This window comes from Mustela putorius, unplaced genomic scaffold, assembly GCF_011764305.1.
Source record: "Mustela putorius furo isolate JIRA1106 unplaced genomic scaffold, ASM1176430v1.1 tig00000196_pilon_pilon_pilon, whole genome shotgun sequence".
Classification (NCBI taxonomy): Eukaryota; Metazoa; Chordata; class Mammalia; order Carnivora; family Mustelidae; genus Mustela; species Mustela putorius.
In genome coordinates, this window is record NW_025421310.1 from 14,222,360 (window position 1) to 14,235,320 (window position 12,961).

A 12,961-nucleotide genomic window follows, 5' to 3' on the forward strand; every position below is an offset into this window, starting at 1 on the left:
GAATGTCCACGCGATTAGTCTGTGGTTCATGCAGAGCCCCACACCCTCCTCAGCCCCACCACCACACTCACGCCATTCGCCGAGGAGCGGTGTTGGTCCCGACCTAGGGAAAGAGAAGGAGAAGTTTCAGGAATGAATGACAGTCCTGGACAGCATGGCAAGAGGACGCATGTGGGTGGTGGAGCCCCTTGCATTCTCAGCCCCAGCTCTGCTGCTGACATGGGGAAGCCACTCCCCGCAGTGGTTAGGCGTAAAACAGGACTGGGGTATGTGCCCCACCCAGCTATCCAGCTATTAATAATAACCCAGCAGTTATTAAGCATAAATAAATATTTATTTGCCATGAGTTCTGGAACCTGAGAGAAGGTTTCACATTCTAGTTCTGCCCTTTAGGAGTTGTGTGACCTAAGCCAATTGACGCTTTGTGCCTCAGTTTCCTCAACCATCACACAGGGATTTATTCAGCAAATAAGAAATGTCTACTTTGCGCCAGGGGCCTTCTAGGTGCCAGAGATACAGCCGTGAGCAAAACAGCCCCAATCCCTACTCTCATGGAGCTTGGATTAACTGCTGATACTGGCAACAACCGGACTCAGAGCCTGCATGCACCCGGCGTGTTGCTTACGATATGCCAAAATGCTGCCCTGAGTGCTTCACCCGTATGATCAGGGGTGGTTACTCCCATGGAGGAGGAAACTGAATCCCAGAGAGTAGGTCATTGGCCCTTGATGACACAAAGAATAAAGCAGTAGACTGGGGACGCCTGGTGGCTCAGTGGGTTAGGGTCTCTGCCTTCAGCTCAGGTCATGATCCGCAGGGAGCCTGCTTCCTCCTGTCTCTCTGCCTAGTTGTGATTTCTCTCTGTCAAATAAATAAAATACTAAAAAAAAAAAAGCAGTAGACTGAGGGCGCAGACACAGGCAGTCTGGCTCCGGAGATGCCATGCTTGGCAAACCCTTCCTCAAGTGCCTCTTGTGTGCCTGGCGCAGGGGCAGGCAGGGCTGGGGACACAGCTGTGGCCATGACAGTTCTAGCTCTGCCCTCCTGGGGATCATAGTTCGCTGTAGAGATAGATGAGTCCCCACACAGTGGCGCGTTCCCGAGGGGGCAAGGCCTTGGGTGGGGGCTGGCGGGGGGAGGTCCAGAGCAGGTGTTTGGCTCACTCTGGGAGATCAGGGAAGGCTTTCTGGAGGAGGAGGCCTTCAGCTGGGATGTGAGGAGGCAGTTTTGTTTAGGGGTTGAGGGAAGAAGCTTTGTTGTCAGCAGAAATGCCCTCTCCTCCTGACTTCCGGGCTGCGAGCCCGTTGGCAGACCTCCTCTCTGCAAGCAAACATTTCCTCATCCATAGAGTGGGGCTCAGTGCTCAGCACTCGGAAAGTGCTCAGCAAAACAGCTCTTCTTCAGCTCTACTGATGAAGCCAAAGGACTTTACCCGAAAGAGCCGTGGGAAGGGTGTTGTAGGCAGGGGAACAGCCTATGCGGAGCCCTTTAGTCAAGAGGATCAGGCCCTTAAGAGCTGGGATCAGGGTGCCAGCTACGGCTCCTCCTCCCCAGAGGTTTGCAAAAAGGAATCAATGATCCAGTGAGCAGGATTTTCCAAAACTTAATGTCCTCCTGTGTTAAATACGGGAAACTCATGGTACTGAGGGTTCAGTCTGAGGCTGCCGTACTCAGGGATGAGTCTAGATCATAGTAGGTGGCCAAGCATGGCAGCTGTGGGGATGCTCATTCTAAGCTGACAGGCAGGAGATATGCCAAAGAGGAGGGACTCACGGGAGCGTCTGGACAGGCAGAGACGAATCAGGAAGGCCAGCAGGGCCAGAACGACTAGGACTCCCACTGTCAGCAAAGCGATGCCCAGAGGGGACAAGCCTTGTTGTGGCGCCTGGTTGGGAGGTCCTTCTGGAAGAGAAGAAGTAAGCAGGGTTAAGTTCAGGGGCTCCTGGGGTCTTCATGTGCCCCTAAAACATGATTCCTCGTCCTTTAGGGAAGCTACCGCCTGGCCTCTCCCGGTCATGTCTCAGGTGGACTTGACTCCCCCCCCCCCCGGTTCCTAGGACAGGACTTTGACCCAGGCCTGGCTGATCAGAGCATTCCATTCTCCTTGGCTGTTGGGATAGATTCACCGGGCTGCTGGGACCCCAGCTAAGCCAACGACAGTCAACCCTGGGACTTTGGCTAGAGCTACTGAAAGTGGTGTATTCTTTCAACTGGGACTACTAGACAGGGGAGACAGGCGGCTGTAGCTGCTGAGGAACATCTCATGTCCCTGAGAACACAGAGAAAAGCAGAGACAAGAGATGTAAAGGAAAGTTCCTGGGTTTTACAGTTGGAGCATCTGGATCCAACCATACCTGAAGGTGCATTTTCAGTAAAGTCCCATTTTTGCTTAGGCTATTTAGAGTTGTGCTTCTATCACTTGCAACTGATAGAGACTCCTGCGTCACATGCTTGGAAAGGCCTTTCTGAGTCCTGGGGACAAGCCTCACACAGCTACCCAAGCCTGGGTTTGCAGATGGGGTGTATCCGGGAGGCTGCACAGTGGTTCCAGTGGTACAGATGGTAAGTTAATGAGACTAAAGCTGACTCCCTTGGTCCTTTCATGAGGGGTGTTAGGGGAAGGATGGGAATCAGAAAGCTTTCTTGCATCTGACGATTCCCTTAACCAGGAACCACCTCCAAGCTCCTCCGTCAGAGAGGAGCCTGCTGTGACCTCCTCCTTTGGTCCCTCTATTCTTGCCATCCAAGGGGCTCCTCACCTCTGACCAGGATGGGCAGTTCTGCCTGGCCAGTCCCTAGGGCATTGGTGACTTGGCAGATGAAAGTCGTGTTGATGGACTCATCCACGGTCTGGATCAGGAGCTGTGAGCCCTGGGCCACAGCAGAGGGCGGCAGGGTCCCGTTGGTCCTGGGAGAGACCGAGGCGGGAGGAAGCGGCAGGTGTGAGCTCTCACTGCATATTCATGACGTCTCTGATCTCAGTTGAGAGCAACCCTGGAATCTCCCGACTCTTCCTCTCATACCCGCATCCCTCCTAGCAGCAGGTGCCTTCCGCCCCATCTGAAACACCTCGCCAGACTCTGACCACGCCACAGGCCTCCCCGGCCACCACCCCAGGCTGAACTCCCTGCTCCTGGGCTGCCGCGGCCACCTTCTCCCAGGACTCCCTGCCTCCACTCCATGCCCACATGCAGCAGCTGGAGAGATCTGGTTAGAACGAACTTGTTCCCCTCCCTTACTGTTCAGAGCCCTCCTGTGGCTCCCACCTCACTCAGCATAAACCCAAAGTGTCCACACAGCCACAGACCCCACAGGCTGACTGCAGATACCACCGACCACACTGTCTGTGACTCTCCCCTCTGCTCTATGTCCACGGTGGCCTCCTTGTGGTCTTTGAATACCCCCACCTCAGGGTCTTTGCACGCTGTTCCCTCTGCCTGGGACGCTCTTCTGGGTGTGCGCAGCTCATCTTCCTTTCCTCCAGTCGGCGGTCCAGACGGCGCCCTAGCAGCACCTTTCTTGCCCCCACCTTGATTTCAAGTGCAACGCCCCCCCCACCTCTGCTTTATCTCTAACTCAGGCTTTATCCCCATCTGACGCACTACCAACTTCACAGCATTATTTTGTCTATTGTTTTCCTCCCCTACTAGACTGGAAGCACCAGGAGGCGAGAGGATTTGGCCTGTTTCATTTACCAAGACACACTGGCCCCTATGGTCTGGCACGGAGCAAGCAATCAACACGCTTCAGTTTAGTGGACAGAGAAGACGCAAGCATGGGTTTCTGGGCATCCGGCATAGATTGGACGGAAACCCAGCCCCATGGCTCACGGGCCTGGATCACGGTGCTTTGAAGCAGGAGGCGTCTGCCTTCACCACTGCAAAACCTTTGACCATGATTCCCTTGACTGACCGTAGAGACGTAGCAGTGGCTATCCACAGAGGTGGGCTGGTGGGGGATGGGCACTCCCGTGGCATCTGCAGGGTTGCAAGCTGGGATGTGAGCCCCGTCCAGGGTTGGTTAAATAATTGATGGCATGTGCATTGGATGGAACGGGGTCCCAGCAGCACTGAAAAGGGCGCTGTGGGGGCTCTGACATGCCTAACAGGTAGAAGACGGATGGATGGGGAGAGGGGACAGACTGATGGACGTGATTGGGCAAAGCAGGAGAATGCACCGGGTGGGTTCCTGAGTGCTTGTTGGGAAAGTCATACGTCTTTTCTGAACGTCTACAGATTGGCCTGATGAAACGCTGGGGGATCTACATGGGGTCACGCGGGAAGGCGATGAGACAGAGGGAAAGTTTCAAAAAGGTGCCCGTGGCACAGTTTTTGCTGAGAAAGGTCGAGAACAAAAGGCAGGAGGGCTGTGTAACAAAGGGTAGTGGTGTATATTTCTGGACACTTGCCTACAGATCTTCTTTTTCTCATAACCGGATTGTCTGAAGTTTCTACAATGGCCGTAAGTTATTTAGAATAAGAACAAGGGCCCAATAAGGAGCTTGTAAAACAATCGATCCCTTTGTCTTTTTCTTTCCCTGCTCTGCATCCTAGTCTTGGTCCGAACTTGAGGGAATCGGAGTGCTCTGCGTTTCCTCATCGAGACAGTGGGGATGGCACCCACTCCACCAGAAGTGACTGGGTGGGTTACATGAGGCGACCGCGGAGGTGGCCAAACCCAGATGTTAGGAGGATCAGTGTGGAGCCACTTCTGCACCCTTGTGGCCCTGGGACCCAGGCAGGTGACGGCACCTACTGGGGCCCGACTCATCTTTAACCTGGGGAACGGTGACGGTGCTGCCTGTGCCTGGGGTGTGGGGGTCACATGGGTCACACTGTGGGTCAGAGTGGTCACATGTGACCACTGGCACACAGCAGACAGCCGAAAAGAGCAGGTATAATGGTGAACCTGCCCTAAACCGCCTCATAAACTGTGCATACGAGACAGAAATCCTACTGTGGCCTAGACTCCACTTCTCTCTTTTCACTTTCTTGTACCAGTCTCCTCCCTGAGACTCAGGGGTCCAGGCCCCCAGCCCTCTCCTCCTTCAGACCCAGGAGTCCTGCCCCCAGCCCCTCCTTCCTCAGACTCAGGACCTGACTCCCTCAGACCCAGGACCCAGGGGCTCAGGTCGGCCCAGGACTCACGTGCTCCAGTCATAGCCCGTGGGATCCGGTTTGCTGCGGACGTCACAGCTCAGAGCAACCTCCCTGCGGCCGAGGTACCAGTTGTCATCAAAGCCGGAGATGGAGACCTCTGGGGGGTCTGAGGGAAACAGACACACAGGCTCAAAGACAGGGACCCTTCAGAGGGGCCTAAAGATATGTGGGAGCATGTCATAACAAGAAAAGGCTTCAGTGGGTTTCAGGAACAGCCCAAGACACAGAGGGCCGTGAGGAGTCTTGGGTAATGGATTCCCTCAGAGCAGAGAAGGCCAGAAGTCCTCGGCAGGGTGGGAGGTAGCGGGGTGCTGAGAAGGCTTTTGGGGATCTGTTTCTCTCTAGTCATTTTCCTGGGTAGCCAAGTCCTGGCATGGCATGGGTGTCCTGGGAGAAGAGGCCTCTTGGACACCGATCACATACAGGAGCACATTCAAGGCTCTGACAAGTACTGCTGGGAAGAATCCTGGATGACCCTGCCTCCGCTGCTGTTTATCCACCCCAAATATGATCGACAGGGAAGATTTTCAAAGTCCCCATGGGCCCCAGTAGACAATGTGGGGGTGGGGGTGGAGACAGCGGAACAGTGGTCCTTGTCCTTGCTCACATCTGGGTGCACTCACAAGGCACATCGAGAGTCACGGACAGCAGGACGGGCTCCTCGAAGCTCTCATGCTCCACTCTGCAGGTGACAGGCTTGCCATCTGTCTGGCTTGAGGGCATTGCGATTAAGAAGCTGGTGACGGTGTACGTGCCAGGCTGCTGTCCTGGCACCAGGCTCTCATTGGTCTTCGCATCCAGGTGTGACCAGGAGAGCTCGGCGGGCGGGCGGCCCTCACTGGAGACGCAGCGGGCCACAGGCACAGGCTCTGGGCCGAGTGGGCTGAGCGGGACCTCCTCAGCCTCGGCCTTGCTCTCCGGCTGGGCTGCGGACAAGAGAAAAAGGACCGGTCAGTCCTCGCCTGCGGTCTCTCAGCAAACAGCACACCAGCGGAGGGGGGAGGCTAGGTGAGTGCACTGGAGGTCTGGGTTCAAATCCTAGCTCCATCCCCAGGCTGTTGGGTGGCTATGGGCACGTCTGCGCTCAGTTTCTTTGTCAATGGGAGATAAGGACAGGATCACAGGCAATGAGAACATGCAGGTAAAGCTCCCAAGATGGTACCTGGTGCATAATACATGCTCAGGAAATGCTGCTATTATTATTGGGAATGGAATACAGTGCCTGGCTGGAGGGTGGGCGATGTTGGGGACCCAGCAATGCCCAAGGCAGCCCCCAGCCCTGCTTTTAGCGGGTATACAGTCCAATGGGAAGACAGACTTCCCCAGAGAGTGGCAACCCAGAATGGGCAAAGCTGGGACGGGGGCGCCCAGAAAGGGTGTCTCAATGTGGGGGGAGTGGTGAAGGAGGGCTTCATGGAGGAGGGGAGGGCTGAGCACTTGTGTGGAGGTTGAGAAGGGAAGACAGGCTTGAGGTCACACAGTTCTACAGGACAGAGCTGGGCTTCCACTCCAAACCCCTCGTGTGACCATCTCTTCATTATTCTGGTAATTCCCAAACCTGGGGCTCCGCTTCATTCCTTCCTCATTATTACTTGTTACTGTAGTGTTACTATGGACTGGAGATTTCTCTTAAATTTGACTCACTGGTTGTGGGTTTTTGTCTTTTTTTTTTTTTTTGGTAAAATACTGGTAGCTTTAATTTTACACAAAATTTCCAAAACAATGGTTACGTAGTATAATAGGCATCTGCAATGAATAGTTTATTCATGGAAATTTTAAGTTGAAATCAGCTTCTAAATTTAAATTAGTCATCTCTGGCTAATGAAGAGAAAAGGAAATCACAGGTGCTGGGAATAATCTACTAGACAATCCAGTTGTCCACTTCTGTTCAAGCAAATTCCCTCTATCGCTTGGGCTCAAGTTCGATTTATTTTGCTTTTCCCAATTTGTGCTTCACTTGGCACGTCTGATGGATTTCACAGCTGAACTCTGTCTTAAAACTACAGCCAAATGTGCTTTTCAAAAATGCATTATTTTATAATTTGCAAAATGCCCTTCAAGTTTATCCACAATTGGAACACTCCTCACTCCCAGGGTACCAGCGAGGAGGCAGCAGAGAACTTGATTTCCTGGAGGGGAGGCCCCCTCCCAGCCCTGCCTCACTGATGAATGTGAAAGCATAGCATGAAATTTCACCCTTCCCTTTCTTTGGGTCTCATTATCTTTTACAAAAATAAAATAAAAGACGTAAGCAAGGTTTAGGGGCTGCTGCGACTCGACACCTTTCTTTCTGATTAACATAGAGTAGAGGAAGATTGGTCTGGGTCTATCTACTTTGGCGTGGAGCTGGGGAGGGATTCATTGCAGACATGAAAAGCTGTGTTTCCAGTTGCCTCTGATTCACCTAAGGGATCACAGTAGATGCTGCAGAATGTGGCCTACAATCCCAGGGAAGCTCTCCAAAGTTAAGGAGGTAGATTAACTTTTTTCTTCATGGGCTGCTTGATATTCCCCAGTTGTTACTAAGGTACCAGCATGCTGGCGTTCTGAGCCCCACCAAGGTCTCCTATCACCATGACCTCCCCAGGTTCATGGCAGCCTGGGCTGGATTCCAAGGATGCTGTACTGAGTTTCCTGTTAGCGGGGACTTTGCTGGGGAGCGGGGGACATGGCCTGGCAAGCAGCCGCTAGATGCTGGGAGCTGGGCCCCTGGCCCCTGGCCCTGGCCCCAGATGCTCACTGGTTCTGGGTTACTCTCAACCCGAAGACCTGAAGTCCCAGATTTGCTGAAAGTGCTGCCTTTGGCTGGGCGCTATGGGCACCGCTGCAAGGACTTAACGGTGCAGGAGGCATCTTGTAAGGGCCTGGATCCCTTCCCAGCACAGGTAACTCCCTGTAAGTATGCATCAGCTCTTACTAATCCTCTATTACTAATCCTCTAAGTACTTATCAGCTCTTACTAATCCTCAGGATGATCTCTCCTTCCCAGAGCCTAGGGACTTCCTCAGTTTCAAAGAGGAAATGTTCTGCTGGGGAACAGGAACCTTGAATCGATGACAATGCCTGGGGGCATCTGGGTCCATGGTGGGGAAAGCCTCTTCTTCTGGGTGTCAGAATGGCCCTCCTTCCTGTCTGTGTATTTCAACTCTCCCTTCCTCACCAAAGGGAGTAGCAATGACTGACATCCATCAGGAGCTCACAGGGGCCTCCGTTCTAAGGTTCAGTTGGATAAACTCCCGAGACCCTAGGGACAGCTTTCTGAGGACAGCACACTTGTCACTAACCATACCTTACAGGTGAGGAAAGGAGAGTCTGAGATGAAGGCGTTTGCCAAGCTGGTGGTAGCCAACTGGGAGGCAAACCCTGGCCTCCAGGCTTCCCAGCCCCTGCCAGGACTCTACTAGTCCCCCCTTCTTATCCACCACCCCCATGCTCTGCCCTCAGTCTGCAAGAGCTTAACCTTACTCTCCAGGATCCCACATCTCTTCCTAGCCTACACCTCTACCTCCCCATCATTGCCCCATCTCCTCCTTTTGGTCCCCACAAAATCTCGGCGCTCCATCCTTGCCCCACACCCCAGCCCCCCCCCCCCGCCCCAGCCTCCCCCCCCCGCCCCTCCCCGCCTCCCGCCCCCCCCTCACCGAGCACGCGGAGCCAAGTGCGTGCGCTCCTGCTGCCCTCGGGGAACGTGGCGAAGCGGCAGGTGTAGTTGGCTTCATCTTGGGCGCGCAACCCCCGCAGGGCCAGCGACCCGTCCCGCAGCTCCAAGCCCGGCGTGGCGGCCACAAATTCCAGCCGGCCGGGCTCGGGGAAGCTGGCGCCCTGTATGGGGTGGAAGACCGCCACGTTGAGCTCGTTCCCCGCCGCGTCCTGCCGCGTCCACGTCACCTGCGTCACGTGCACCTCCTGCTCCAGCGGCGGCAGTTTGCAGGACAGCTCCACCGTGTCGCCCAGGAGGCCGCTCACCTCCCGGGGCGCCAGCACGCCGACCGTCCCAGTCCCTGCGGGGCAAACGCGGGCGGGTCAGACCCGGGCGTCCGAGAGGTCGGATGCCGAGGGGCGCCCAGGAGGCCACTCACCCCTTCCCGGGCTGAACTGGGTCTGCTGCCCCCTGTCTGCGTCCGAGCAGCCTCCCGGGCCTGTGATTACCGTATTTCCCCACCGACGCTTTAAATTGTGTTCCGTACTGAGGCTGAAAACTTAAATCTGCCATTTAAACCATTTTAAAGTTCACAGTTCGTGGCATTGAGCTGTGCAAGTAACTACCACCACTATCTAGCTCCAGGGCGTTTCCATCAGCTCACTGTCATCAATGCCACTGTGACGCTGTCATTTACAGGAACTCTGACTGAGGGGTGGGAAAAGGCCCAGCATATCTAAGTCCTAGAATTCATGAAATATGATATTATTATTATTATTGCTATGCATGGACCCCATTTGGGAGAAGGTTTGTAGGGGATCCTGGCACAAGAAGGGAGGCAATTATAACCCAAGGATTTTGGATCCCTTCCGATCTCTGCTGTGAGGCTTCAGGCAGGTTACCTAACCTCTCTGATTCTTTTTCCTAGTTTGTAATGTGTGACTAATAACAGTTACCACACATAGGCTGTTCTCAGTGCTTCACGCATCTCTCAGGGTTTAGCCCTTAAACAGCTCCTTGAAGCAAACACTACTATCACCCTCACTTTATAGACGGGGAAACCAAGGCACAGAATCGTTTCCTCCAGGTCACAGAGAAGGTAAACGGCCGAAGGGGGATTTGAACCCTGCGGACTGCGCTCAGGAGTCCTGACCTCTAACCCACCAGGCTCCATATTAAAATCTTTCAGGCTCAGGCCTCAGCACATAGTAGGTCCTCAATATGTCTTGGCACCTACTGCTAGTAATAAACACAATGCTGTCCATTCTTACTAGTAATAATAAAGAGAATGGAGGAGGTGGGAAGGAGGTAAGGGCTTTGAATTCTGGGACTGCTAGCAGCAGCAGCAGCTGTGAGACTGTGCGTGGGTGGTGTCACTTCTCTGAATCTCAGTTTTGTCATCTGTAAACTGGGGGTGGTTAGAGAATGATATAATCATATCATGGTTGCTGGGTGGATGAGGCAATGAAATCTACCCGGAGGGATTAGCATGTGCCAACAACTCTGCCAAGGTGAATATTGTAATTATTGTGTTATCAGGAAGAGGAAGCTGGGAAGTAGCAGACGGGTGCCTAGAGTGTGCTGTGTGGAGGAGGGCACGGTTTGGACACAGGCAATTGGAGAGTGGGGAGCCTGCTAAAGCGGGTCTGAGTGCCGGCTGTGCCACTGATGTGCTGTGTGGCTCTGGGCACGCGGGTCTCCTTCTCTGGGGCTTTCGTCCACCCGATGGCAGGTCTCGTCCCTGGCAAGGTTGCCATGAAGACGACGTTGGGTGAAGCATAACGACCACACTCAAGTGCCTCCTCTGTGCGGGACACCAAGCTGTTTCCTTACAAGTGGCCTCCCCCAACCCTCTCCACGACCCCGTGAGATATGCACTCGTATTTTCATCCTCACTGGACGGAGAGGTCAGGTGCATCTCCTAAGGTCAAGCCACTTGCCTAGGTCTATCCTGCGCCCTTGCTCCTGGGCACCAGGCTCTCCTGTCCTGGTAGAGGGGGGCTCCGTCCACTATTTTGGTTCACTCATTGGACCTGCTACTTCTTGCTGGTGCGTTGGGCAAGTTGCTTCCCTTCTCCGAATGGAGGCCACAGTGGGGCTCATATTGGGAATCTCCTTAGGAGGTTTGGGTTGGTGGCTCTCTGTGACGTTCTCGAGCCTTGGGCCCCTCTTTTTCTGGAGAAGTGCCCAGAGTTCTGGGAATCACCTTTTGGGAAATGCTGAGATGACCAACTGTGGCTTCCCCAAGTCTGCATTCAGAATTAATATTGTTCATCTAAATTACCATGTCATTATTGTTCTTACCCAGTGTATCCAACTTTGATCGGCATCCACCCAAGAAAGAGTCTTAGAAGGTAGGTAGACTCTACATCCCCCCATCCCCAACACTTTTTAGGGAAACAGTTTTAGTTTCCCTGAAACTCTCCTGAGCTCACACAGGTATTAAATGCCAAAAGCTCTTTTGAAACTGGGGCCATCTGACTTCAGAGCTATATCCCCAGGGCCTGGAACATTGTGAGACACTTGGTGAATGTGCGTGGGATGAAATGCCCAGCTGCATGGATAAATGAATGGCCATGACTTAGAGCCATACATTTGGGGTCAGAAGGGGGAAGAGGTTATGTGCTCCTGCCCTCTTCTACCCCCCCCCCCCAATCAAGCATTCTCTGATGAGGTCAATGGGCCCGGCCTCTGGGGACTGGCCACCGTGAGCAGGAGCGGGATGTGAGGTGTCCGGGCATGAGTCATTCATTCTCAGCTTTCCTAGACTGACCGACGGTTCTACCGTAAAGAATTCCGGCCGCTTACTGGGAGGCTGGGGTCCCACCCCGTTCTGTTCCTCCAGCCCTGGGGGAGGCCGACCACCCTGCCAGTGCGGGGGTAGCGGGGGAGCCGCGGCCGCCGCGCCGCGGTGGGGGGGGGGCAGTGTCACTTACGGGCTTCTGTGGGCACGCCGGGTAGCGACTGCAGTAGCAGCGGCAGCAGCGACAGCAGTAACGGCGGCAGCTCTCGCGGCGGCACCATACTGGGTTCCTCCCGCAGCCGGGTCGCCGCTCCGCGCTCCGGACGGGACGAGCCTCCTCCCTGGTTTGCTGGGCTCCTTCTCCCTCGTCCGCCGCCGCCGACTGGAAGCTGCAGCCTAGACCCCGAGGCACCCCAGCCTGCCGGAGAGAGCAGGCGCGCGGAAGTTCCCCGATCTTCACCTCCAGACCGGCCCTGCGGGGGCGGGGGAAGGGGGGGCTGCCTCTGCGTCTGCGCCACCGAGACACCGCCCAGGATTTAGCGGGTGGTTTCTTCTTTTTTATGGAGGCGTAATAAGCACAGTGTTGTATTAATTTCAGGTGTATAGTATAAGGATTTAACACTTTTTTTTTTTTTTTTGACAGAGATCACAAGCAGGCAGAGAGAGAGAGAGAGAAGCAGGCTCCCCGCTGAGCAGAGAGCCCGATGCGCGGCCCTGGGATCATGATCTGAGCCCAAGGCAGAGGCTTTAACCCACTGAGCCACCCAGGCGCCCCTATGATTCAACACTTCTGTACATTTCTCGGTACTCTCCGGCGACAAGTGTGCTGTTAGTCCCCCTCACCTGTTTTCCCCATCACCCGCCACTCACCTCCCCTCTGGCAGCCCCCAGTTCCTTCTCTGTATTGAAGAACCTGTCTCCCCCGACCCCCCCCCACCGTGTTCTGTTTCTTAAATTCCACCTAAATGAAATCATTTGGTATTTGTCTTTTTCTCACTGACTTACTTCACTTTTTAAAGGTCAAGGCTGCTAAGGGCCACAGCTGATATTCCAACCTACCATTGGGATAGATCCCGAGTTCTTTTTTTTTTTTTTTTCTAAGATTTTATTTATTTATTTGACAGAGAGAGATCACAAGTAGGCAGAGAGGCAGGCAGAGAGAGAGGAAGGGAAGCAGGCTCCCTGCTGAGCAGAGAGCCCGATGCGGGACTCGAGCCCAGGACCCTGAGATCATGACCCGAGCCGAAGGCAGTGGTTTAACACACTGAGCCACCCAGGCGCCCCTAGATCCTGAGTTCTTAACCACCAGGCCTAAACCCTCTGGACTTTGGAGTCAGACAAGGCCTGGGCTCATACTGGGCGAGTTGCTTCCCTCGCTTTCCTCATCTGAAAAATGGGCACGATGACAGGACTCACCTA

At 54.3% G+C, this 12,961-nt stretch overlaps 1 protein-coding gene across 1 annotated transcript in view; it reads right to left on the reverse strand.

Annotated features, from left to right (window-relative positions):
* Positions 1 to 12,038, reverse strand: part of PVR (PVR cell adhesion molecule) — a 14,014-nt gene extending 1,976 nt beyond the window's left edge. The window contains exons 1-7 of the mRNA XM_045077187.1: positions 11,736 to 12,038; positions 8,801 to 9,160; positions 5,783 to 6,085; positions 5,148 to 5,265; positions 2,760 to 2,908; positions 1,774 to 1,902; positions 72 to 103 (exon numbers count right to left, since the gene is read on the reverse strand). Coding sequence (XP_044933122.1) covers positions 72 to 103; positions 1,774 to 1,902; positions 2,760 to 2,908; positions 5,148 to 5,265; positions 5,783 to 6,085; positions 8,801 to 9,160; positions 11,736 to 11,823 — 1,179 coding nt within the window. The 5' untranslated portion in view covers positions 11,824 to 12,038. The remainder of the gene's footprint in view (positions 1 to 71; positions 104 to 1,773; positions 1,903 to 2,759; positions 2,909 to 5,147; positions 5,266 to 5,782; positions 6,086 to 8,800; positions 9,161 to 11,735) is intronic.
* Between the last annotated feature and the right edge of the window lie 923 nt (positions 12,039 to 12,961).